The 26,839-nt window shown below is 40.6% G+C and overlaps 1 protein-coding gene across 2 annotated transcripts in view; it reads right to left on the minus strand.

The window, feature by feature from the left end:
- Nucleotides 1–26,839, minus strand: part of cpamd8 (C3 and PZP like alpha-2-macroglobulin domain containing 8) — a 59,275-nt gene that overhangs the window by 12,234 nt on the left and 20,202 nt on the right. For both annotated transcript variants that reach the window (XM_042483645.1, XM_042483644.1), the window contains exons 22-37: nt 24,528–24,658; nt 24,314–24,365; nt 23,823–24,121; nt 22,424–22,492; nt 22,181–22,337; nt 21,395–21,571; nt 18,587–18,668; nt 13,626–13,782; nt 12,294–12,368; nt 9,688–9,853; nt 8,965–9,051; nt 8,619–8,755; nt 7,171–7,326; nt 6,217–6,279; nt 2,626–2,912; nt 2,428–2,515 (exon numbers count right to left, since the gene is read on the minus strand). In XM_042483645.1, coding sequence (XP_042339579.1) covers nt 2,428–2,515; nt 2,626–2,912; nt 6,217–6,279; nt 7,171–7,326; nt 8,619–8,755; nt 8,965–9,051; nt 9,688–9,853; nt 12,294–12,368; nt 13,626–13,782; nt 18,587–18,668; nt 21,395–21,571; nt 22,181–22,337; nt 22,424–22,492; nt 23,823–24,121; nt 24,314–24,365; nt 24,528–24,658 — 2,183 coding nt within the window. The remainder of the gene's footprint in view (nt 1–2,427; nt 2,516–2,625; nt 2,913–6,216; nt 6,280–7,170; nt 7,327–8,618; nt 8,756–8,964; nt 9,052–9,687; nt 9,854–12,293; nt 12,369–13,625; nt 13,783–18,586; nt 18,669–21,394; nt 21,572–22,180; nt 22,338–22,423; nt 22,493–23,822; nt 24,122–24,313; nt 24,366–24,527; nt 24,659–26,839) is intronic.

The following is a 26,839-nucleotide window of genomic DNA, read 5'->3' on the forward strand; positions in this document are numbered from 1 at the left end:
CAGCAGGGGTGTAAACTGAGCTTGTTAGCCACTACAACTCAGGTCAGCCTCAACTGACACACTCACCGGAGTATCTGTGTGTGTGTGTGTGTGTGTGTGTGTGTGTGTGTATGTGTGTGTGTGTGTGTGTGTGTTTAACATCTCCCCAGGTAGCCAGAGAGGTAGCTCTTTTAGAGGTGGAAGCCTGCAGACTAAGGCCCTGTAACTGTCTAGTAATGAGGGACAGACTTCTGATGGGTGGCTGGGGAGCTGACCTGGATCCAGCCCTTAAATTTATCCTTGCTTTTCTCACTCTCCATCAGCAGAACCATTCCTCAAATCACCCATCCATCCCATGTCTCTTACTCCTTTAAGCCAGTCTGTTTATTACATTATATCTGTCTTTTCTCTGTGTCCTTTATAAACTAGACAAGGCATCTTTTAGTCTGTCTCTCACAAGGCCCATAGAGGTGTGTGTGTGTGTGTGTCTGTGTGTGTGCGTGCGTGCGTGCGTGCGTGCGTGCGTGCGTGCGTGTGTGTGTTTGGCCTTGTATGCCCAGTGAGGCCCAGTGGCCTCTGACCCTAAGACACTGTAACTCCACAGGGTCTTAGCTGGCTGGTCTTTCCTAAAAAATACACCATAAAAAGGACCCTCACCTTAATGATCTTTCCCTTGCCTATGACACGCACAAACACACGGAGACACATGTGTGTAACAGACAGCGCTCACAGGGCCTGTCCCATTTGTCTTCAGGAGCTCTTCTGCCCAACTTCTTACAACGAGAAAGATAACTGCTCCGACAAATATTTACACCCTCCACTCCACCACAGGAAAAAAACATGTATTTTGTGTGTTTGCATCCAGCGTGGGTGTGAATGTGAACACGTGAGTCTTGGGTTCACAAAGGAGTCTGCAAAGGAAACAGGAGGAGTCTGATGAATTCCATGACACATTGTGTTTTTGTCAAATGGCCTCCAGATGTGGACAAATCTGTCTCTCTTTCCACCTGCCTCTGAGTTTGGGCACTTACCTGACGACTCAGGCAATCTGTGAACCACTACTGGGGCGTTTCCAACAGCGATCAGATTGGTTCAGTTCAGTTTGGTACTAATTTTTTTTGTGTTTCCTTTGTGAAAAGTTGAGGATAGTACTCGTAGACACTCCCCCTTTTTTGTCACCCCTCTGCTTGGGGTACCTGGCACAGATGTGGTCCTAAAAGGTGGAGCGAGAAACCCTGCGGTCCGATGATTGGTCAGTAGACAATCAACCCTCTGTGCTCAGGGCTGAACTGCGGCTGTTTTAACAACAGTTCATACCATGATACATTTTTCAAACATAAGTAAACTATAACTATTAAATGAAAGGATGTTTTTCAGACTCTAGCAGCAGCTGTAGACTTAAAAAATAATTTGATTCACTGCCAGCTGACTGCCAGCAACTTTTAAGGTGGAACATTTACTTGTAATGTTATTTAATGTATGAGTCGATGACGTGAATCCATCAACACACCTTAAATTTCAATATGAAAACTTTGACCACTCCATCTGTTTTTATTGTCTCTCTTGAATGATATACACCTTTAATACTTCAAGCATTTAAAAATGATTAGGAGTTGACAGATTATCAAGATGGCCAAATATCTGGGTCAATATTTGGCCTTCTGCCGATTATCTGTATTGGTGTTTTATTTTAATGATCGCTGATAAAATGTATTAATTAAAAAGTGCCAAGAAAGTGACAGCATGGGAGAAACTTTTAGATTGTAAAACCACAAGGAGCTATTTTTATTTATTCATTTTTAATCAAATTTTCACTTGTTGGGAATTTGCTGAATATGATGTTAAAAGTCTCGGTTTTGATTAAACATTTGCCAAAGGCATTTAAAGTTTTGTGTTGGAGTTCATTATATTCCAAATTCTAAATATTGGCAGAAAGAGTTTCTTTTTTATTGTAAATTCATATCAGTTCCAGATGACAGTTATCAGTCTCATTAAATACTAATAATTGTGAGTGTCCTTCCTGTGCCCCTCGACAACACTTAACCCCTGCTCTTTAGTCAATGCACAAACCTGCTTTATATAAATATCCCATTGAAAGAGACTCTCTATCCAGCAGCCTTGTTCTCTGGACGATAAATGGGGTGCAGACTTCACTCTGTATCACCGGTGAACAAGGAAATACAGCGAGTACTGCTGGATGGAGCAGCAAGTGACAACAATCCCGCCCACATGTAGCAGTACTGTCTGCGGTGGAAACGCTACACAGATGTAGGGTCTAGGTACCTGCTCTTTAAGTGTTACTTTTGGTTCAAAAGGTACTATACTGAAGGATTTAGCTGCATTTCCATCAAAAAAAACATTAGCCAATGGGTGTACAAGGGTCTGTGTATGTATGGGTTGATATGCATCTAAAAAAGTGTGTGCATGTGTATTAATGTGATTACGTACCCTCTCCAGACTTTCAACATCTGCTCTGAAACCAGAAATCATGGGAACTTCTATGACGGCCATGTTGGACGATCCTGAATGGAGCCACCTGTACAGATTTGATATCAGGATGAATGTGGCAGGTTGTTAGACACAGAGCTGTGCACATTTGCTTGTATTTATTTTGTGTGTGTGTGTGTGTGTGTGTGTGTGTTCTACCTGGCACAGACTTCTAAGGAGATGTGGAAGTCCATTTTGTCCTGGTGGGCTGCTGGGTCGTCGTCATCAATGGGTGCCCTTCGCTTCCGGTTAAGCTCAGAGCGGTTGTCAGCACGGCTCCGAGAGCGTGAGGAGGGGTAACGAGAAGACGAGGAAGATGAGGAGGAAGAGGAGGAGGAGGAGGAAGGGGGCTGTGGGTGTCGCTCCTGAAAAGGCTCTTTCAGGTCCACCTTGAGTTGGAAGGCCGGCTTTGATACTGGGTCAGGTAGATTGTAAGACACATCAATCTACAGACACAGAGAGAACAGAGGGAGTGAAGCATTTGAGAAGGATTTCCATGAAACTTGAGTTTTAACGCTCAGACAGAGCAGCCCGACTGGATGGAAAGTCAAAAAAAAAAAAAAAAAGATGGCCAGGTTTTGTTATCATGGTTTTGTCTTGGTTGTTTTCATCAAACGTGCTCTGTGTAGTTCACTCTTGCGACAGTCGATGATGCTCACACATTATGCTAAATGGCACTGGAGGATTTACGGGACCCGACGTTGTTGTGTCAAAGACAGCCTCACCGTCAATTTGCATTTCACTCTACCTGAATCTGAACAACCTTTTTCCTTTGCATAACCATGGAGGATTTTAACAGGATCAGCCACATCGGCAACAAATTTTAAACAAATTAAGAACCAGTGTGAACATGCACCCCATCACTGAAATCCCTGTATAATAAATAGGGGTGTCATAATATACTGGTATCTATGATAACAGTGATATTTAAAAAATGTAATATTTATTTTATGTTAGTAATATACATATGATAATATCATGTAAATAATCCAGCGCCTCTTAAATAATTTTTATTTCTTTTCATTCTGGCTTTTTCTGCCTCTCCACCTCCCTACACTCATCTTTTGAGTCTAATTTATTTACCAAAAAAGAGACATTATGCAGTTTAAACAAAATACAATATTATTATTATTATTTCTAAGCATATCAGTATAAAATTGTTATTGTGAATATTTTTGGCCAACGTAATTGTGTAGTGAAAATCTGATTTTGTTACTTTAGCCATGCTAGCCGCTGGGCTACAGGGATCGCACAGCAACTTTTTCTTGTCCGACTGCCACTGAAATTGAAATTTTGAACAGGAAGTCATGGGCCACAGAGGATGAAGCATATCGACTTTGCTGATTCACAGACTTTTCCTTTAGCATCACCAGCAGGTTGATGTTTTTAACTTTTGGTGAAATGTCTGTGATATGACCAATAGCAAGCGGAGGCCTTGTGCAGTCCTGAGCTAGAGACATACTGTACGTCACATCAGCTGATATATTGTCATAATGTCTGCTATCAGAGCTGGTTTTCATTTGTCTGCCAAATAGCTGGTATGTGATCAAGACAGCTATTTGTAAAAAAAAAAAAAAAAAATTAAAAAAATGTTTTTTTCTGTATAAAGAAACAAAATTAATACGTTCTGGCATCATCACTTGGAAACTAGCGACTCGAGGGTTCAAATATTTAAGACCTCCGGTCTTGAAAAGACTAAAAAGTTGAGAAAAAAAAGACTCAGGCAGCACTTGAAAGCATAAACCACAAATCATATTCACTGGACACAAGACATGCTTTCAGTAGACTACTATTTCAGCCTGAGGACAACTCACTGCTCTGACGCTCTTATTAATTTCACAGAAGATTATTATTCCCACATCTGTACACATTCTGAATAAATCATCCAGTCTGATTTGAGACCTTTGCAAAGCTACTAAAAAACAATCCTGAGGCACAGGACATAAACTCATCACATACAGTACGTCTACAAACACACACACAGGCAGGTCCCTTTGATTGCCCCGCTCTTGTATTTCATTAGAGCCCAGGTGCTGCTGGCCTGAGGGGTTTGTCAGAGGTGTGTGTTGACGCACGGAGAGGTGTGGATGGAGGGCGAGTAGAGAGGGAGAGAGGTGTGAAGGAAGAAATTGTGTGTTTGTGTGTGTGAGAAAACCTGCTGAGGAGAACGAGTTGAAGGACATTTTGGGCAATACGCAGCACAGCAGAGCACAACATCCGCTGCTGAAGCTGGCTCTGCCTCAGTCAAACCAAGTCATGTCTCACACACACGTTTCCAAAAACGGTATTATAAACAATTTGATCGCTCATGCTTTTTCATGAATGTCCTGTTTGTAAGCATTTAAACTTGGGCTGTCAGTGTTAACATGTTGAGATTAAGATCTGTACATAACGATTTTTTTTTTAACCACATTAATCATCGTTGACATTCCTGTCTTTAAGAGGCAGTAACAGGCTGAGTTTTAAAGCTGCAGCAGTGATACTGGTATCATGTGAAACTAGAAGACCTAATTCAGTGGTACCAACAATGTCATGCTTGCTTCTCAGGAAGGAGGCTAAATAACGCTCCAAAGTTAGGCAAAATTTTGGCAATGGAAAAACGGCATGGTCATTTTACAGGGGTCCCCTGACCTTTGACCTCAAGATATCTGAATGAAAATGGGTTCTAATGGTTCCCATGAGTCTATCCTTTAAAGATATGCACAATTTAGGCCAGTCCCATGCACATTTTTGCAGTCATATTATTATTATTCTTAATCAAGATAATCTGATAAAGAATTGCTTCACCTTGTCAATATGGACTTTTATGCAGAAAAAGGTATCCACACATATTTACTTACTCAATTTAAAATGTTTCCATAACTTTTCCATAATAGGTCATCCCATTTCCATAACTTTATTGAAGTAGTATAAAAAAGGTCAGCTTATATAGTGATAATGCCATATATTATTGAACTGTTAGCACTTACTAACTTTACCACCACCAATGAGCTGTATGTGCCAACAGAGCAGACCAGACGGTCCTAAAGATGTCAGTGCAACTTAACGTTGGGATGTTGGGATTATAATTTTGAGAAGTCTGTATGCATTTAATTCTTGTTAAACAAAGGTTTCATGGACATGTCTGATTATTGTTTGATCATTCAGTGCAGCACTTTATTTGTAATTAGTAATACAAGGAATGTATTTTGCACATATATGTTTTGAGTTTTTCAAGAACATGTTTTAAGCAACAGCCAAAAAAATAGATAATCAAAACTTTTCCAAAACATTCTATGAAATCCAAACCATTTCCGGGCCTGTAAAATAGTTTTCTAATATCATGTCTTTTCCAGAAATTTCATGACCGTGGGTACCCTGGCAAAATAATGGAATTGAAAACATGTGATTAGAAAATTTAATTAATCGCAATCAACTACTGAAATTCTGTGATTAATAAGAAGAGAGGGCAGAATATAATCCAAAAAAAGGAAGACCGACTGAATGTTTATGAAAGGGTTTTTTGTTTGTCTGTGACAGGGTAAGAAGTAAACAGCGTCCTGTCCAGGAGCCTACAGGAATCAGCAGGAATGATCAACACATTCCAAAACAAGTGGCTAAATTACTCCAATTTAAAGGCAGGAATGTGCACAATATGGGACGACTGCAAGTGACCGTACCGTCAGATTCTTGCTGTGAGCATTGCATTACAGTTCCCTTTTGGACAGTGTTCAGGACAGCAAATGTGCTTGTGTGAGAGTGCTACAATACCTGCATGAGACAGCAGCCCTCTCCTTTCGCACTGACAAAAAGGCCTGTAGGGATACTGGGGATCTGAAAAAAAAGAAAGACAGAAGAAAGAAGAGAAACAAAGAGTCAGAGGGGGCAGGGAGAGGTGAATGAGTCATTTATCAAGTGAATGAATGCTGTAGGCTGCTGCACTGCCACTAGTGGTTCCCTGGCTACTAACCAGCAGGCCTTAATTGCCCCCAATTAAGCTGACACCACTAATCACAGCAGAGGAACATGCCTGGCAGAGAGAACGTGCTGCACTCTCACCTGAACCGCTCTGGCTCTCTGATGGAGCACTTTTACACACACACACACACACACACACACACACACACACAAGCACGCACGCATGCCTGCCTGCATGCATGCACGCATGCGCGCACACACACACACACACACACACACACACACAAACACGCACGCGACAGTGCTGGCCCACAGTGCCCTGGCCAAGGTGGTGCGTGCCCACACTGTCAAGTTTGCAATGCGTGGGCAAACAGACCAATAAAACACAGTTATAAAATCAACAGACCAACAAGGTGCTGCTGGGAAATCCAGTCCAGTTAAGCCTGGTTTGGTTTGGCAGCGTGAAAAGGTACTGGCTACTAAACAGCCGGACATAGAAACAGAGATTAATGTTTAATGCCAGAGTGTGGCTCTGGTGCTCATCAATCACTGTAATAAAGAGGGAAAACATTGAATTAAAGCTCCTGGGTTTCTTTTGGGGAAAATGCTGCCTCTGAAGAGCTGGCAATCATTAACTGTGCTTTTTGGGACAATTAATGTTGACAAAGTGCTGTCAACCTGGACAAACAATCAGAAGGCAACAGCAGAGCAAATTGATTGTCGTGCCAAATCTTCACACAAAAACACTGAAGGGCACACTTGCCTTCAAAGATTTATATTATTCACTGTTTCTGTGGATGTGGTTACCTTGGCGCTCTGAAGGAGTTTCTGGTTGTCCCTGTTGAGTTCAAAGGTCTCCTGGAAGTCGAGGTTAGTGGAGGCCAGAGAGATTGTGAGGTTGACCCCTCCTACATAGGACAGGATGGCATACTCCGACAAAGCCTGCAGAGCTACACACGTGTCCTGCACAAGGGTTGAAAGAAAATCTATTTTACAGTCGAATTTTGGGACTTACAAAATAATATATTTTATCATTAGTAGAAATACCTCATTTTTGGGGATATCATTGTTACTAACGACAGTTAAATGGGTATTTCCCTACCAGAAAGACAGCCTTTTAATAAAACTGGGCTGTCTGTGCAGTAGAAAGATGCAAATACTTTTGAAATTGGTGCTACATAACCAGAGAAAACAGAAAATGGGCGGTGGCATTCAGTTTGGCTCAAGAGATAGAAAACCTACAACAACCAGAATGCACTGTAAGTGACATAATGCGTTTTCAATTTGATCTCATATTACATTAAAATATGTTTCTGAAAGCATTTCAGAAGAGAGAAAGGCAGTGCAACATTATCTTGGTTTATATTTGATCGGTGCTGCATAGAGAGAGAGAGAGAGAGAGCGTGGGTCTGTCTCTTGATCGACTTCTCTCCCCTTATGTCCGCGGTGGTGTAATGGGTGGCAGGCAATATGAAAAAGCAAGGTACAATTTGTGATTTAAGCAATAGCCACCAGGACCCAATAGATCTCCACTAAACAAAACACTGTTTAAATTTTCAATTATTTGATTCTAATACAATTTTAGGGATTTTACTGTTTACATACTGCACTGCTCACTTTATCTCTTTACTTATTTGTTAAATTACTTATTTGGTAATCCAGTGTTTTATATATTGTAATGTTATTATTTACTCATTACCAAAACCAGAGTACTTCATTTCACTTCATTTTCATTACTATTACCATAACAGTTTTGTAGTCTATATTAACAAGGTGAAGCACTTCTTAGCAGATTGTCTTGTTTAGGAATCAACTGACTGAAAAAACTGCATGGGATGAGCATAAAGTGGGTATGTCAGTAAAGGCGAGACTTGTGGGTACACACAGAGCACATTTTCATTCAGGTAACTTGAAGTCAGAGGTCCAGGGACCCCTGTGAAATGGCCATGCTGTTTTTTCCATCGCCAAAATTTAGCCTAACTTTGGAGAATTTTAAACGTTAAGCCCAGTACAGCCACCTAAAGACAGGAATGTTGTCCAGCAATTAACATGATTAAAAAATAATAATTCGACTTTAATTATGGCACTTAATCGCATCTTGATTAATGCGTTAACGCTGACAGTCCTATTAATAATATTTTTCAAACAGAGGGAAACTGCACACAGAAAAACTGTTTGGTCTTATGGGGTTGTTCAAAGATGCTGCTAAAAGTGGCTGAACCAAAAGAAAAGAGAAACCAGAGAAACAGGGCTACCTGTGTGGAGGAGAAGCCACCCAGGGCATTCCTCTGCTGGGAGAGCCATTTGACCACAGGCAAGGCAGAAGCCACATCCCCTAAGAGAGTGTAGGTGAGAAGACCGTAGGCTGTCATCTCCACCTCTGCTGACACCACTAGGAACAAACGAGAATTAGGTTATTACTTGAATTCTGTATTTTATTTTATTGGGGAAACACACAATATTATATCTGTGGTTAGCCAAGGGGATGACTAAAGGAACATACAGCTACTAATGATGCTAACTGACAGTCCTGGACTATCTCCTCCTAAACTTACACACAAAAGGTAGCTTATATTAAAATCATTAGTTATATAAGTGTACCTGACTGAGAGAGGCCATCGCTGAAGCCCATGAAAGTGTCCTCATCTGTCATAGTGCTGCCAGTCAGACTCCAGTGGGTGAGTCCATCTACAAAGACAAACAAAGTGAGATAAAGACAGAGGGAGCACAGGGAGGGCATCCTGTATCATATGACTCATTGCATCAATATCCTAATTGTCTGAATCTTTCAGCAACTATGCAACCAAGCCCTGTGCCTTCATCGTACTTGGGGAATACAATTATTGTGATCGAGTAAGAACATTTTTGTGTTCCACTAAACTCTGTCAAATGTGCCAAAACTTGCAGAAAGTTTCAGTCAGTAGGAAGAGCAGGAAACAGCCAAAGGAAACCAACAGTGAGATAAGAGATGGAGGGGGAAAGGGAGGAGTGGACGGAGCTACTGCTGAGCACTACACCACCTCCTTACACAGTTGTTTCTGTGCTATATATTAAGCCTTGGCCTTAGGGCAGGAGGCTTTCATTGTAAACCTGTTATGGTTTTGTGCTCTTGCAAAGATTCAAGGGCTATATATTTCTGTATTTCAATGTATTTGCACTGTGATTATCTCTTATGGTGCATTATTCTTGTTGTTAAAGAACATTTTTATTCAACATCTGGTCTTTGCTTGTCACTTGATAACACATCTGTTGTGCAGGTTACTTAACTCTGACTGAATGACCCTCCAGTGACTGTGTTTCTCACAGTGATGAGTGTGACAGTACCTTGTGTGATGGCCATGTGGTTGAGGCGGCGCAGGGCCAGCGGGGCGTAAGGGCTGCGCAGCAGAGCCAAGGCATACGCAGACAGTGCTGTGGTGTACGGGTCATCAGCAGAGTAGGTGTTGCTCTCCAGGAAATCTTTGGCTTTGGCCACTGCCACCTTCTCTTCCTGGAGCAGACAGGACAGCACATGAGACAAGCACAGAATGAATGTGTCAGTAGACATGGCAGATGTGGGCTTTTAACAGTTGAATTTGTGTTGGAATTTTCTGAGTTTAAGCTATTTAGTGGTTAACTGGCACATAAATTTGCATGTCTGGAAACATTTATGTATACTTCCTCTCCAAATTGTGATAACCTGCTGTTAAAAGTAGTAAATCAGTCAGCAAAAGTGCTGTATTTGAAAAGCTGTTTTGAGTAAATTTAGTAAATGGTAAATGGTTTTGCACGTATATAGAGCCTTTGTAGTCTTCTGATCAATTCATACACCGCTGGCGGAGGCTACCATACAAGGTGCCACCTGCTACTCAGTTTTTAACCCTTTAACACTTGGATCAACATCAGTTTTCCTGTGCTGCATTTAGACACTTTTCACTAATATTTAAACCTCTGAAACCTGAGAAAATTGGTTTGATATAAAAAAAATCAATTAAAAAAAACAGGAATTTTTTTAAGCAACTTAGCAAGAAATGCCCTGCAAACTGCAAAAAAATTGGTAAAAGATGACAGGGAAATGATCTTAAAATTAGATAGGGGGGATAATTGGATATTATCAAAAAACAGGGGTGAAAATGTGGAAAACTTTATTTATAATTCTCTTAATTATATATTTAAAATTATGTTGTAGAAAAAAGAAATATATGTATATATACATAGCACTTGCTTGCTTGAGGTCACAGTCATTAAGGACAATGATGGGATTTAGTAACTTCACATACTTCAACATGCAGACTGGATGAGCCAGAGACAGAGCCGCTGTTATTCTGCTATTCAAATTTATTTCCCAATTTTGGTTATAATTATAAAGCACCATTCAATACTTAACTTACAGTTTGCTTTGTAATGGAGCTGCCAAAATGTAATTTTTTATTTAGGATTTTTGAGTTTGGTATTGATGGAAGTGGTCCTATAATGCAAGACACAAGTGAAATAAAGGAGTAAAGGAGGAATAAACTCTCAGCTGATAAAATTGAAAATCTGCGGTGTCATGGCTCCACAGATAGTTTACAAAACAAAGATTTAAAGCAAATAATGCTTTAAAAATCTTTTTTTAACTTTAAATTGGTAAAAAATGAAAAAAGTACATCAATGTGCTGCATAAGTACTGTAAAAAATATGCACGCTATAGTCTATAGTTAAATATAAGTACATCAGAAGATACAATATCGTCTTTTTCTATAATTATATTTTATGTAACTGCGATCATCAGCTGTGCCTCTTACTCAGCATGACCTTTGGCATACCTTTTACTCAAATGCACGCATGCAAGCACACAATCATTTTCACCATCATCATCTCTCCGTTCAACTGTTTAGAGGCCGCTCTGTCCAAACTCACAACATCCTCCTCTACTCACTTGCAGTTATTGAATAAACATTCATTTTGGCCATTAAAAAGTTGAGAGTTGACTTTCATCTCATGCAGATGTGACCTTCCCTCTCATCCCTGAGATGATAGGCCTCCAGAGCCACTCACTGTAATTGCAGCAGTCATCTTTTAATTAAGTGAAATTGGAGGGGGGTTGAAGGTTCTGCTTTGATGTGAAGGATACCTTTTCAGTTTTTATCAGTTGTAAAAGGACAGACTCTCAGAAGAAGCCCTTTGGGATAGATAGCAGAGGAAAGGGGGAGAGACAGATGGATGGAGGGGAGCCAGGGGGAGGAAATGCTAAATAAAGAGTCAACTATGTGGACAAATGGAGAGTAAAAGACAACAACAATCAGAGGTTTAGAGCTTTTTTATATTGCCAGAGTATTAAACACATGATGAGGAGGATTTCACCATGAATTATGTTGTAACTCCTCCTTTTCCCATGTCTTTTAGTGATTGAACAGCGCATATGCTGCCAATGTTTAATTGTTAAGGATGGCTATTAGTGAGAGAGCAAAGAAAAATCAGGTCAAAAACAGAGAGAAAAGTAGGGCAACAAGGGAAAAGGCAGACAGGAGATAGGGAGGAATGCAACCGAGGTGTCTTTCACGGAACTTAATTGTCTCTGCACGTCAGCCTAAATCTTTTGATGTAGTCCAAAACGTGATTAGATATTAGACTGGAAGCATTGGGGCATAACAAATATGAGTGGGCTGACTGCCAGCACATCCATCTTCACAACTATCAGGAATGCAGCGATACGTCCACACACGACCTGTACTTAAATTCACAGCAGGCTGGTAGAACGGGCTACGAGAGTAAAGTGGTTCAAGTGGGACAGACAGACTAAAAGACTTGCTCTTTTCAACATATTGACACTATGAGTCAATTTTTTACACCAGTGCATCTATAGATTAGGCAAAGTGGAACATCTGAACACTGTTTAGCTCAGCACGAAGCAGTAGCTTTGATGGAGTGGCACAGACTGCAGTGAAATGCTGTTTTGTTGGGCTGCTTACCTCTGTTGTTATTCCTGTTTCCAGAAGAGCTGCTACCACATAAGCTGTAAGTGATATCTTCCCATGGATACCTCCCTGTGGAGAAAAGCATAAACCTTTAGTTAAAAAAGTATTTCACTGCAAACAAGGCTGTCTTTGCAGTAGAAAGATGTAAATACTTTTGAAGTTGGTGCCAGAGAAAACAGAGAAAAGGGGCTGTGGCATTTTTCTTTGCTTAGAGGTAGAAAACCTACAACTACCAGAATGAACTGTGCCACACTGGACTAATAACTGCTCCTGCTGGTGGGTAACATAATGCAAGCTTGCCTGTTTTTTCTAGGGATGCAAGATAATATCGGACCGACATCGGTATCAGCCAATATTGGCTTTTAAATGATCGGAATTGGACTACATGCTGATAATATCTGCGCATCATCTGCAGTGAGCTAATATCTGCTTTTAAATGAACTCAAATATATAAAATAAATTTAAAAGCATTGTATTTCATGTCTCCATCTGCTGGTGGCCCATCACGATAAGAATATGCATAATAAGATGTTAAGTCCACTACAGAAGAGACATGATCACTAAAATTAGGTGCGGAAATAGGTGGATATATTGATATCAGTATCAATTATCAGCCTAATGGTATTGATTATTGGCCAAATGAACTGTTATACATCAGCATATCAGATATCTGTAAAAAACTAAATCTTGTGCATCCATAGGAAACAATATGGTGACTATAGCTGATAACAAATCATCTCTAATTACAGCCAAACTGCAACAAAATATGTTTCTGAAGACACATTAGGCATTAAAAAGGTAATACATTTACAGAATCATTGTTTATATGTCTGCTTCATTTAATTATCTGATTTGAGTTTAGTCATCACTAGAAGGAGTGAGGTGGGTCTCTCTCCCTTGAGGTCTTTGCTTTATACTCCTTGTGTTTGCAGCAGCTGGCATATGAACATGCGGAAGTGAAATGTAGTTTGAGAGACAGCCCTAGAGCCAGCGAAGTTTGCTGCAAAATGGATCATCAGGAAGAGTTGAGCTGGGAGAGGAGCAGGGTGATCTGGACACCGGTAAGGTGGAGGGAGGGTTACCATAGCTCATTTACACATACTACCAACATTGTTATAATACAAAGCTTGTTGAAAATCTTCAAAGTAAATGCTTTTAATATCACATCGCAGAGACCTACATTTTGTAAAACTCACAGATTTGATCAAATAACTAATTCCATTAAATGATGTAAACTCTGGGGCAGCTATGGGGGCTTGACTTGGGTTTGAAAATGTTCCTGCTCTTCCTGATTTTAACCTCAGCCTCAACAAAACACAAGCCTACCTGCAGGTCTTTGTTTAGGATGCGTCCCATGGCGGGGAAGGAGCCGTCATCTCGCTGATGTTTGATGAGCCAAGACTTGGCTGCACGAAGCTCCTCTGGGTCAATGAAGATGAAACCCCGAGACTGAGCAAAGGACTTGAGCACAAACGCTGTCAACCTGAGGGAAGAAGAGACGGAGGTGGAGGAGTGAGATGAATACAGATGAATGAGGAGAAAGAGATAAGAGGGGAGATATATCTAAGATTCGCTGTAACGTGCAGGCAAATCCAAGAAAAAACAATCAAAAGTTTGACTGCAATCACTTTTTCATCAGAGTGAGACGTTTCCCAACCAGTCACACTCTTTCAATCTGTCAACAGGGGAGGAGGGGGGCTGATAGAGAGGACTGTAGATGGAGGGATGTTTTTGTCAAAGATAGAGGGACTGGTATGTATAGACGGATCTGAGGAAATGGAAAAAAGAAAGGAAGTGAGGAGCAGATGGGTGCGGCGGGGTTTGATCATTACTACAGGATGCGGCAGCTGTGCTCTTGAGAATGTGAAATCTTGTACAGGCCAATCAAGTATCTTTGTGCATGTATGTTGGAGATTCCCCAAAAGCATTCCGCAACTTATACAAACACGGATCCCAGGGACGAAGGTTGTGAATCTGGCTGGCCTGGGAGTGCAACTGGAAGTTTATGAGCCGTGGTTTTAGTGGGCCACGGTGGAGAAGGACCAGGGGAACCACAGAGAAAGGCCAAGGTCAGCCCTGGGGGACACGGCTGAGCTAATAAACACACACTCATCCATAAACAACAGACCTCCCGGTAGTGGTCGAGAGCTGCAGTCTCTGGCCAACAACGCCTCAGTGACAGCAACACATTCCATTACAGCACCCCTGACCACAAGTGACTTACAGGATGAGGCAAGCTGCTTACCACAAAAAAAAAAGACAGAAACACAAAATGGAAATGAAGAAATAAACAAACAGGTTGTACTCTAGTTTCTTAGTAGTGCTCACAACTCATAAGCAAGAGCACGATCCAAGAAAGAGCACCAGGGGAGATGAGTAGGAAAAAAAGAACTTTGCTCTCATAAAGCGAAACACTAAATCTTCCCCGGCTGGAACCTGGATGTTATTTCTCCGCAGAGACAAAACGAGGGATAAAGCCACAAGCCTGTTGGAATTTTTATAATGTTAAGTAATATTGTGTCACTGGCTTTAAACGTCAGGCCCCGGGGAAAGGTACTGGAGAGTGTAAATATGATTTAGTTTGGGGAAGGAAGCACTAGACATGCTCACTTCCACTCCTCGGCTCTTGGCCGGGGTCACCCTCTCCTGATTATCCCCCTTCCTTTTTCTTTCTCCTGTTTTCTTACTTCCTGATTCCCTCTCTTAACTACACTTATCCAGCTGTGTACTTCAAAGGGTAGATCTGAGGGTTAACAAGAGACAATACATGGGAGTGCTCCATGATAAAGCCTAGGTTGACAAGCTCAAAGGGGAATGTTATGAGTTGGACTTTGAAAAAGTGTTCCTCATTCATGTTTAAAATTCCAGTGTGTAGGATTTAGGGGAATATATTGGCAGAAAGGAATATAATGCAATAAGTATGTTTTCTTTAGTGCATAATCACCTGAAAATAAGAATCACAGTGTTTTCATTACCTTAGGATGAGCAGTTCACAGAGTTCCCACACATTTTCATGGTCAAATTTCAAAAACTTTTCCATGACTTTTCAAGGACCCATATTAAAAATGTTGTCCTCTTGCCCTACATATATTTTTCAAACACATCAGATTCAAACTGTATTCACACATAATTTGAGAGAGGGAACGCAGAGAGAAAATAAAGAAACGAATGTTATGGTAAACAAAACATATCACACATATCGACATATTTGAGTGCATTTGCGTCTCTTTGGGTTATTTTTCGCATCTCTTTGTGAGTGTAGGGTTTTTTGCTTCTCTTGGGGGTTCTTGGGCAGCTCTTCAAGGTTGTTTTATATCTGTGTCATTGTGATTCTTCTGTGTCTCTTTGGGGTCATTTTGCATTTGTTATTGGTCGCTTTACGTCTCTTTGTGGTCATTTGGCATTTCTTTGCATCCACTAGATGCCAATACATTCTCCTAGGTCTTACACACTGGACTTTTAACTGTTTTTCCTTCAGCTATTGAGACGTTGCTTGTGTCTTGTTTGTGAAAGCATCCAGAGGTCAATCACTTCAATTTAGATGATCCAGATTATGCCAACAGGATTTAGGGTTAAGGATATCTGTCTTGTGGCCGGTGAATATGATTTGATTGATTAAAATAAAATAGTAAAATGTTGGCAAATGTCGGCATGTGGTTGATCAAGTCTCTTTTACTATTTGGTGGATATGTCTAGATTTTCAAGTGTGATGATTACTTTTGCCGACTGTCTGTAGATTACAACTTTGTGATAAGCCCACATTAACTTGATATTCAATGACCATATAGACTAAGGCTTTATTTTTACAAATAAACACCTAGGCAACAGCTCTAAAGCCAAGCTATGGCAAAGAAAGAAAGAAAGAAAGAAAGATTAGCTTGCTAGCTTGGCACAGGACTGGAAATAGATATTGAGTTAATACAGCAGCCGATATCAGTTCTTTCCATCTCTGGTATTCAGCCCCCCAACCCTGCTAACGCTGTCAGATCTGTCTCTGGGCAGACACAAATGCCATGCCAGCCTCAACATGTAGAGCCAAGGACTGACACTGTCAGAGAAAATGAAAAGAAAAAAAAAGAACTGCCCCACTGCTAACAATAATTAGGAGAAGGAGGGAGCAACACACTTTTGACAAGGTCCTTAAAAACTTTTTTTAGATTACCCATGACTTCAGATTTCTCTGTCAGGAAGAACATACGGATGCTTGAGGGCTTTCTTTAGAAAATTGTCTTCAACTAGATTTATGAAAGAGTGTAAGGGCAGTAGGGCTGAGGTATACAGTGAGAATGAGGGGCTGGGATGTCGTGTGTATTGTTTTAATGATTATAAAATCTAAAGGTGTGAATATCAAGGTTAATGTTGAAATTAAGGTAATAGTTACGGTTTAAAGGACTCAAGCTGGGGCCAGTGGTTAGGGAATGAATGTTAATGAAAAGTCTTTAGTATGACAATTAGTGTTGTACTGGACTAAGAATTATGCTGGTGGAATCAGATTCAGCTGTTCAATGTGAATAGTTGACAGTTTGTTTTGTTTTTCCATATAAAGTTTTACAGTTTGAACAGGGTTACGATAACAACACTTCACAAATGCACAACATTTTTTGCTGACACTAGATATCAAACAAAAGCCAGAGACCGTAATGTATTAAGTAGGTGCAAATTCTCCGTCTCTAAGCAGAAGAGAAAAAATAATGCTCTCTAAGAGCCCATGGTAAAAGTCTCTCTTCCTAAATCCACTGCAGCCTCTACCAAAGAGTAACGTGAGAGTGAAGAACGCTCACTCCGCAGCAAAGTCTGGGGACCAAAACATCCCCAGAAGAACACTGCATAGCACATTTACTAGCAAAAAAAACCCCACAACTGCTCGACTTGAGGCTATCTCAGTCGACTGAGGGGTCTCCAACTGATGATTCCAATCTCCAGATTTCAGGGGGCAGCCCTAAATGGCAATAGAAACCTATGCATGTCTCCACAAACCTGCATCCAACCACAATGTTGGTATGTCTTGATGTATTTGCCAAACCAGGGGTAGTTCTCATTCAACACAAAAAGGAAGAAGTGGTTAAAAACATCCTCTGTCGGCCCCATCATTCCTCATCAGTGTCTCCCTGCCTCTGAACTACATTAAGTCAGTGAACTGTCAGCCCACTCTGTACCGTGTTAACAGCCTTGGCACCACAGATGGCCAATGCTGCACACCAAACCAACCACTGCCAGCCCTTGTCATTATGTTCAATCTTTTCATTAGATCCTGTCAATTTCCACTCTGATACATTTTTACAAGCTGGAATACATTAACACTGCATTACGGCTGCTTTTAAGCAGGCAGTAAATGTACTGCTCTACTCGTGAACTCTGGAACTAAAACAAAAGCCGGGCTTGTTTTGGATGCAAGTGTGTTGTTGATGGATTCATAAAGTGTCTGATGCAGGTTTACTCAAGGTTCACCATCGAAGTTGTGCCCACGCAACCCACACTTGTAGCCTTGGGCAGCCAAGGAAAACTCCAAACCGCTGCTTGTTACATCCTCATATCCTCCCGCAGTCATCACGGGAAGAGTTCAAGGTTTCCATAGCAGTTTAATGTTACCAATTACACCCAGGTAGTGAGTCATTAAGATGCATGCTCGTCTGCTACTTTCTAAGCCATGTCAAAAAAAAAAAGTAGAGAACCATTTGGTGAAGTGGCTCCAGACAACTTATAACACTGTCTCCAATAGTGGCATTAAGAGCTCGTCTGCGGGGCCAAAGCAGCATGGGTCCACTCACTGCCACGGATATGAACCCTGATTAACTGCAAATAACTCTTGACAGCTTTGCCTACCTCAGGGATCCAATTATGCAGTTTGTTTATGATTCTCTGTCGTTTATGTAACCTGCTGTTTCACAGCGTTAGCTCTATTAAATATCATAATACCCACCTCAGCTCATAAATCAGCCAGAGGTATGCACATTGTGCGTGGGCCCTAAAATGCAAGCAGTGGAGCTCCCCATTGAGAGCATTGATTTCAGTTTTATAAATATCATGAGGCGGTCGTGCCTGCCTGCCTGCCCCCGGGGAGTGTAAACATGAAATAAACACTCAGAGGAAAAACTAACCATTGATTTCAACACATCAACAGGAATAGATTAATTTGAGCACAGCGTACTGAGATGCTAATAAAAAACTTCATTGCTTTGGCCAGCAACCTATGTCCCAGTTCATGCTGAAGAATGTGGATACAGCTAAGCATAGTCTGGCTGGTATGAGTTGTATAAACTTCAACAGCTACACCTACAATGACTTACCACATACTGCCAGAGGAATCCCTTTCTCCGAAGGCACTGTAGGATCCATCCTGCCGTTTGTAGGTCAGTTGTCTCTGGTAGCCTGGATAAGAATAAAGAATGGGAGAGCACTATGAGCCTAAAGATTATTTACATATTTACATTAACCAGTGCCAACTGCTAGCAAAGCATTTCATAGGATCCTCATGTTTTATGAAATGTACACTTATGAGAGGTGAACTCACACATTTTCCTGAACAAAAATTCTAAACTTTTCCATGACTTTTCAAGAACCTATAATTTAAACAAAAAAGTTTTCTTTTCCCCAATTGCCCGGCATTTTTCAAACATATCGGATTCAAACTCTATTCAACCACAATTTCAGCTAGCTGAGGGGAGAGGCGGAACAAGGGGAGAAAATGAAGAAACTTATGTTGTGGTAAACAAAACTAAATAGTCACACATGATGCATGTAAGAGCTATGTTATGTTGAGAGCTACAGGGAATACATTTACTGTTTGGTTACATTACGTGGACGGTTAGCTACAGAAGGTTACTGTAACATTTTTATTACACAAAAGAAAATTCTGTGACTTTTCCAAAACTTTCAATTATTTTGACTATTTCCATGTGAATGTGAAATTCCATAACTTTTCCAGGTTATCTGTGTCCATGAATACAAGTAGATTTTAAAGTAAATTGTATTTAATGTTCTAGAAATGTGTCATGGTGTTAAGTGGCTTCGTCTTTCATCATGTGATCTTTGAAGTTCAGGCAGGAAATGAGGAGCAACGAGGTGAGACTGAACTCTGGGCAGCGTGGTGTTTTCCTGACCTTGAAATTGTTTTTGGCCATTCATTTGGTATTTTTATATAGTGCTCAAAAACATCATAGTACATTTGTTCCTGTACTTTACAGCCTTTTGGCTGCATTTCCACTTTTAATGATATAAAACCTCTACAACAAATTCTTCTGGGATCCTGAGACTCTGCATGCATTTTAAAGGAGCAGTTCATCCCAAAATAAAAAAAAACACGTATTTTTCTTCTTACCAGCAGTGCTATTTAATAATCTAGATTGTTTTGGTGTGAGATGAAAAGTGTTGGAGTTACCAACCAAAGAGATGTCTGCTTATTCTCAGATATATTTGAACTGGATGGCGCTCAGGACTTGGGGTGCTCAAAGCGCCAAAAAATACATTTGAAAAACTCAACACCAAACAACACCCACAAACCGAATCACCACACAAAATGGAGCATGAATCAACTCATGGACAAGAGGCTCATGCTCGTGATAGTACAAGATGAAAACCTTACGGTGTCCTCATCGTCTGTGTTGTAACTTTAGCGAGCTCAGTGGTGGTAGGTGAACTAGAAGTAGATGCATGCTTAGGTATTCTTGCAGAGTAAACCTATGACGATATGAGTTCGGAGTGAAAATGGGTTAGGTAACCACATAACAGAACAGGGCATATGGGTGAGAAGGATGGGTCCCACAGACAATGAACTTTCATACAGGAGTCCGGCGTTCACATCCTGTGAGGATGCATCTGTGTGTGTTTTTTCTACACCTTAACAAGTGCCTCTTTTGCCTAAACCTAACCATCCCAGACTTTGGTGCCTAATTCCAACCATTGTTGTTGTGTGACAACAGGGACTGTGGCGTGTCATCCCACCATAGCGGCAACCCGGAACATCGTAGGTTGACGCAGTCAGGATACCTAAAATGTCATAGGTTGACGTGAAAAGTCACTATAAGACAATCACCATGTGACGACTTTGGAGTGAAAACATGTTGGGCAGACATCTCGACAGTTGATATCCTCAACACTTGGCAACTCACACCAAAAGAATGTAGCTAATAAGTGGCACTACAATTAAGAAGAAAAGTATGTATTTTTGATTTTGGGGCAAACTGTCTTCTTTATATCAATTCACATAGTCTCTGATAAAGCATACTGGAAAAAAAATGAAAGAGTCACTGAAGGTGAGTGAGTCTTTTTGAGAGTAAGTGTAGAAAACAGAGGAGATGGAGAACAGATTGGTCTGGGTAACTCTGAGTAACGACGTCCGGCTTCAAGTTCCGATTCCATGATCCAAAGTAGTTAATGCCAGCCAAGCCGAGGCTCCTCTGTCGAGAAATCCACAGTTCCACAAACAAAAACCATTATCCAAGGTAAACTTCCCTCCAGTAGTTTCCAGAAAACCCCAAAACAGTATTCAACTTGCCAACAATTAGAAAACATTCCTTCCGCTCAGTATTAAGTCACTTGGGCGAAGTCAGGCCAGAAGGGATTTGACTTGTAGAGATTCACAGCACACGCTGAGAGTTTAATTGACGCTTTTGTTTCTTCTGCAAAAACAGCTGCTGGCTAATTGGAGGTAGGTCAGCAGGATTTGGGGAATGCAGCGCATCTTCGAGTAAACCTGTCATCAGGTATCTCAATAGTGGATCAGACAGGTAGAATCAATGATACCGAAGGTGATCCCACATTTCAGAGTCAAATGTTGGATCATTGATTCAGGTTTGTCCAAAAGAAGCAGTCCAAGATGATAAATTACATGAAGTAAGCTTCCGATAAATATCTTTACATTTGAAACATTTTGCTGACATCTTAGCCAAACCACATTACAGTGAGTATATTAGGAAAATTCTTAAAATCAAGCTCAAAATGACAAGAAATCAAAAGTAAATTCAATTCTATATTTCGTTCTTACAGTAAAGACAACAGAGAGTATTTTTAAAACTTAGAGCACATCTTTAATCCAATGGGATAAGTTTACATTAAAAGTTTGGTAAAAGAGTGTGATTAGGTTGCAGGTTAGTTACCTTGCAGCAGATAGTCAGTCGCTTCATTCTCGACCTCAGGACTCAGCTGCCTGGTCTTCTGCAGGTACTTGAGAACAAAAACGTTGGGGGCAAAGTGGATCATATTCTGCTCCCCACATCCAAAGGGCAGCCGCAACAGCTTGTCCAGGTTATTAAGAGTTGGCCCCATCACATCACCTGATATGGGTGAGAAATAGGGGGTGAGGAAGCAGCCACTGCAGCAAAGACATACCCTTTGTAGATGAGCTACCTGGTCTACAAGGTGAGCTAATGGGTGGCCCGTTACTGAGAAAAAGTTTTTCCCAAATGTTGATTGCAACATAAAATAGGACTTTTGGGGGAAATATCTGGCATTTGAGAGGCAAAACGTTTTTTTTAAGAAATAATGTTATTGAGATTTTACAATGCAATGTCACAAAAAAAGTAATTTTTTTATTTTTTTAAAAGACTTTTTTCAATTAAGGTCTTATTTTAGATTAATGAACTAAATGCCTTTTAAAACTTTTTTTCATCATGTATCATTCAATCAAATTTTATTCATATAGCATCTACCAAACAGAATAAGCAAAGCCTTAAAATCAGAAAAAACATAAAATAGTATGACACTGCATAAAAGCCAGACTAAAAAAATAGGTTTTTGGTTTATGTTTAAAAGTATCAATATTTCTGGATAGGAAAGACCCTATTTAAGGATGTAGATAAGATGTGGTGTAATGGAAGTAAAAGATAACTTAGTGTTTTTTCACACAATAATTCATATGTGCATGCACACATAAAAAAGTTTACCAATCATGAATGCAGTCGCCCTTTCAGATCCAGGCACCATGTTGTGTGGGACCCCCAGAGTGAAGGCCTCATTGTGGTTCTCATCAGAGTCTTCCTTCCTCCAGATCTTAAACTCCCCAACTGATCCCCAGCCTGTTGAGAAGCCTATGTGACGCACCTGGATGAACAAACAATTTATTTTCATTTACACTATCTGTAAAAATAAAAATTACCGCAACTATAAGTGTCATAAAAGAGTCAAACCTGTCCGGGGAATTGGCCTGCCCACTGGAGGATCACTGACTCATTGGACGGGTGTAAACCATGGCCAACCTAGAGGGAATAATGCAGACAGAAGGCAAACACCTCAGGAACAGAAATAGATTTTGGTCAACAAAAACCAACACAAATCAGTGAACACACTTTAGAAAGCAACTGGTTCCTTTTTTTTGGACTCCCTCATACCGAGCACTAATAATGTCTTTCTGATGCCAGTGTGATTCACTCACCTCCCACACACAATCACAAATATACAAACAGACCCATGTAGAGCACATTTCCTCTCTGCTGCTAGAGTATCGTTGTGTAATCACGTTAAACCAAAGACCATGCAGGGCCAAGCCCCACAGCTCCAAAATGCCAGTGTCCCCCAAAAAACAAGTGAATACTATTGAGCTGTAATACACAGGCTTTTAACTGCTGCCTTTGGTGAATGGTGCGGGGCTAATGCTGGGGAGCAGTGTGCCAGCCGGAGAGTGCCATGCGAGCACCAGGCCATGGATCACTGGGTGTCCTCAGTGACATCAGCCTGTTAAGCGTGACCTTACAGGAAGGCATGCCAGTAAAAGTGGCGCCAGTCCTCCTAACACACAGACCCCATGGCCTGCTGAGTCTTTTTCACTCTCCTCTCTTTGTGTCGGAGGATCCGCTTATGATCTGAACACAAATCTGTTGCACTTGTTAGTGCAGGATATTTCATCAATCAATGCTTTCATCTGTTTACACGCTAAACAGTAGATATACTTACAAACGATAACACTAAACTAGGGCTGTGCCAGACTCTGAATAATGTCAGTCAAATCAGATTTGGTTGTCCGATACTAATATTCAATGGTTTTTTTTCCATATATAGTTTTAAATTTTTTACCAGTCTATGTGGGACATTCAGTGTGACAGCGGCATTCACGTAATAATATAAACGAGCTAACGGCACTAACGACTGGTCAGAAACGTGCAACATTTTTTGCTGACACTAGATATTAAACAAAAGCCAGTCTGGATTGTATGAGGTTGCTCTAAGCTGTAAATTTTCCACTTCGCAATAGAAGAGAGATGTTTTCTCTCCTCTCTCCCCCTCTTTGCTGCTGCCGAACATGTGTCTGCAGCAGCTTGTACCAAAGAGTAGCGTAAAGGTCAAGAGGGCTCACTCCGCAGCAAAATCTGGGGACCAAAACATCCCCAGAAATACACTGCACAGCACAATTACTACCAAAAAAAAGATAATTTGGATCTTCAACTTTCAAGGGGATGCCCTCTGCTAAACCAATACTTATATTTATCACAGTGACCAATGAGATCCTCAGTATTGCAGATGGGGGTTTTACATTGAAAGAACTGACTTTTCAAAACAACTCTTCCTTCTGCAGTTTCTTTATCTCCTTACTTGTACTACGCCTCCCTTCCAGCTGATCCAGAAGCTGCGGAACTCGTCCCAGGAGAGGATGCCTGGTGTGGCTGCACTGATCAGGGGCTCACCCATCTTGCCCAAGGAGATCCAAGAGCGAGTGTTTTGCCTACCCCCCAGTACGATCTCTAGCATCTCTGCACTGTCGTGGGGGCTGGCAGAGAGGGCAAAATGGGCATCGTTGTGGGTCTTCACTGCCACTTGGAACTGGTTCATCTTGGCCGGCTTTTTCACATACTGATACTCGTACTTGTTGGGAGTGGAAATATGGATTCTCTCTGAGGATGGAAATTTGAAATACACTAAGGCTTGGGGAAACTGGCAGTAGTCACAGTGCACTGACATTATGCATGCATCAATTTAAGAAAGGTAACTAGGGACACTTGTACCAGGAAAACTGTGATCTCCTATTCATCTCCTGAAAAATTATCAAAAATTATATGAAATCAGGAAAATATGTCCACACTTACCATTGGGACAGAAAAAGACACTGTAGGTATATTCCCTGGGAAGGCCTTCTGGCTGCAAAGAGAATGAGAAAGAAAGTGAATGAGGGGGATGCATGAAAAACATAAAAAAGATTCTGACAAATTATCTCACCACAATTCTAACCTTATGTTGATTAAATGCAAAATTGAATGCAAGTCTCTCTTAAGTGACACTGATCAATATCAGCTCTCTTACCTCCACCTGGACAGTCCTACGAACATAATCCAGGCCGATTGGGGTCCTTCTATCGTCCACATCATTGTTTGTTTTGCCTGCCTGGAATCCATCTGAACAGCAGCTTGGTTCGCTGTAGGCAATAGCACGAGCTATCGAAGCGGTAAAGAAAAGAATCAGCACTTCAATTATGTCACAGCACAATATCACCCTTTTGAGTGTCTAGAATGTATGAAGTGTCACCTCGAGGCAGTGGTGAGGTCCCTAAAAAACAATCTGGATATTGAGGTTCGTGATATTGTGTACTTACAAATCGGTCTAACTACATACATATGATTAAGGTCCGAACATAACAATTTTTAAAAATATTTTGTGTTGCTATTTTGTGTTTTGGACACACCCTCTCTTTTATTTAAGCCACCCTGGTTTGAAATAAATAAATGTAAAAATCAAGATCATAAGTAAATTTCTTTGCATTCATTTGTTTCCCAGTCGAGACACTTTGGTAAGAATTGCTTCATCTTGTCAATATGGACTTCAAAATCATTTTTAAAAATAATGCCAAAAATAATGGAATTTTAAACATATGTATATATGTATGTATGTATATATCCCGACATTAGTGATTTATTTTTTTTATATATATATACACATATATATACATATATAAATCACTTATGCCTGGATACAGCCATATCTCTCATGTCACTTGTCGACATCAACATACGTGACATAGGACAAACATGTCTGTAAGAGGACTCCCAGTTCTCTTGCTGGGGAGCACATTGGAATTGTGGCCCTGTGCCAATGGCGTCTCTTTGTGTGTGTGTACTGAGAGGGAAACACAAGGGGCCAGGGGACTAGGAGTGGGGCCATGGGGGGCCCATTGACCGCCAGTGACCTGCAAACTCATCAACATGCCACTGAGTGTCACAGCACAGCTCTGGTTGCTCCCCCACTGCCGGCCTGCTTTGTTCTCACATGCGTTCTGGAGGGGACTGTTTGTAACTCTGGGTGGGTGACCAGATCACATACAGCTCCGCCTCTTGGCCAGCAGGGCTCTCTTAAGTCAAAGGCTTGCCTTTTTGTAAGGCATCACACTGAGGGCACAGACGTCCTTCTGAAAGGATGCTATTTTTTTCCAAAAACCTCTTGCCACTTAAGAATTCAAATAATGCTCTCTCCATGATACAGCACAATCTCACCTGTATTGTTTGCATTAACATCAAAACATCAAAACTTTGAAGCATACCTTTAAAACACAGGCTGTGTCTGCCTACTTTCTGGGATTATGGGATATAAAAATACTTGATATGAAAATTTTTGTAGTTACTTTACTTCTGTAAATTGGCAGCTGCTTTGCTGCTGTTTATTTTAGTAATACAACAGTTTATTTGAGCTATTATACAGACCAACAATGAAAAGAGTGGCAAATGGTGATGAAATCTGTCATATGACCTTATGATATCATGAGAAAATCACATGAAAACTAGGGGTAAGGGAAAAAATCAATGCAGCATAGTTTGGGGATATTTTGCATAGCCATAAGTATCTATGTTTTTGTTATAGAAATGATTAATATTGCAAATGCGAACAAAAATTTTGGAAGCCTACTTCAATAATCAGTCAGTCAAATTAACTGCTTTTTAGTCCACAAGATACATTTTGATGCAATAAAAATGATTAATTGAGATGAACAGGCTGAAAACCTTATCTTATTGAATTAAACAAAGTTTACAAAGTTTGCCTTTGGTGATATAATCTGCAGTTGAAAAAGGTAATTAATTGCAATATATGTTATCGTAATACTCAATAAATTGCAATGTTTGAAATCACAATAATATTTCATTGTGACTTAAAAGTGTTGTGATGATATCATATCATAGGGCCTCTGGCATTTTCCACCCCTTGTTGAAATCTTTTCACATTGCTTTTAAATGTATATGTAATTATTGAATACAGGGTGCCCAGTAGCTCAGTGGGCAGAGTGGGCGCTGCATGTACAGGGACAATGTCCTTGCCGCAGTGGTCACGTGTTCGCTTCCAGCTTGTGGACCTTTGCTGCATGTCATCCCCTCTCTCTCACCCTTTCATGCTTAAACAGCCCATCTCCAGTAAAGGCAAAAGCAAAAAAAAGTAATCAAGATTCCTAATTTTTGTTCAATTTAGCTATTGTTATTTATTTAATTTATTCTATGAAATGGTGTTGTCATGGCCCATGGGGAAAAACTGACATTGCGGGCATATAATTTAAAATTTGTTATGAAAAGATAATTATAACAAAGCTATAAAGTGATGACGCAGTGAACAGCAGAATGACCGTAGTAACTATT

The sequence above is a fragment of the Plectropomus leopardus genome, chromosome 3, assembly GCF_008729295.1.
Source record: "Plectropomus leopardus isolate mb chromosome 3, YSFRI_Pleo_2.0, whole genome shotgun sequence".
Lineage (NCBI taxonomy): Eukaryota > Metazoa > Chordata > Actinopteri > Perciformes > Serranidae > Plectropomus > Plectropomus leopardus.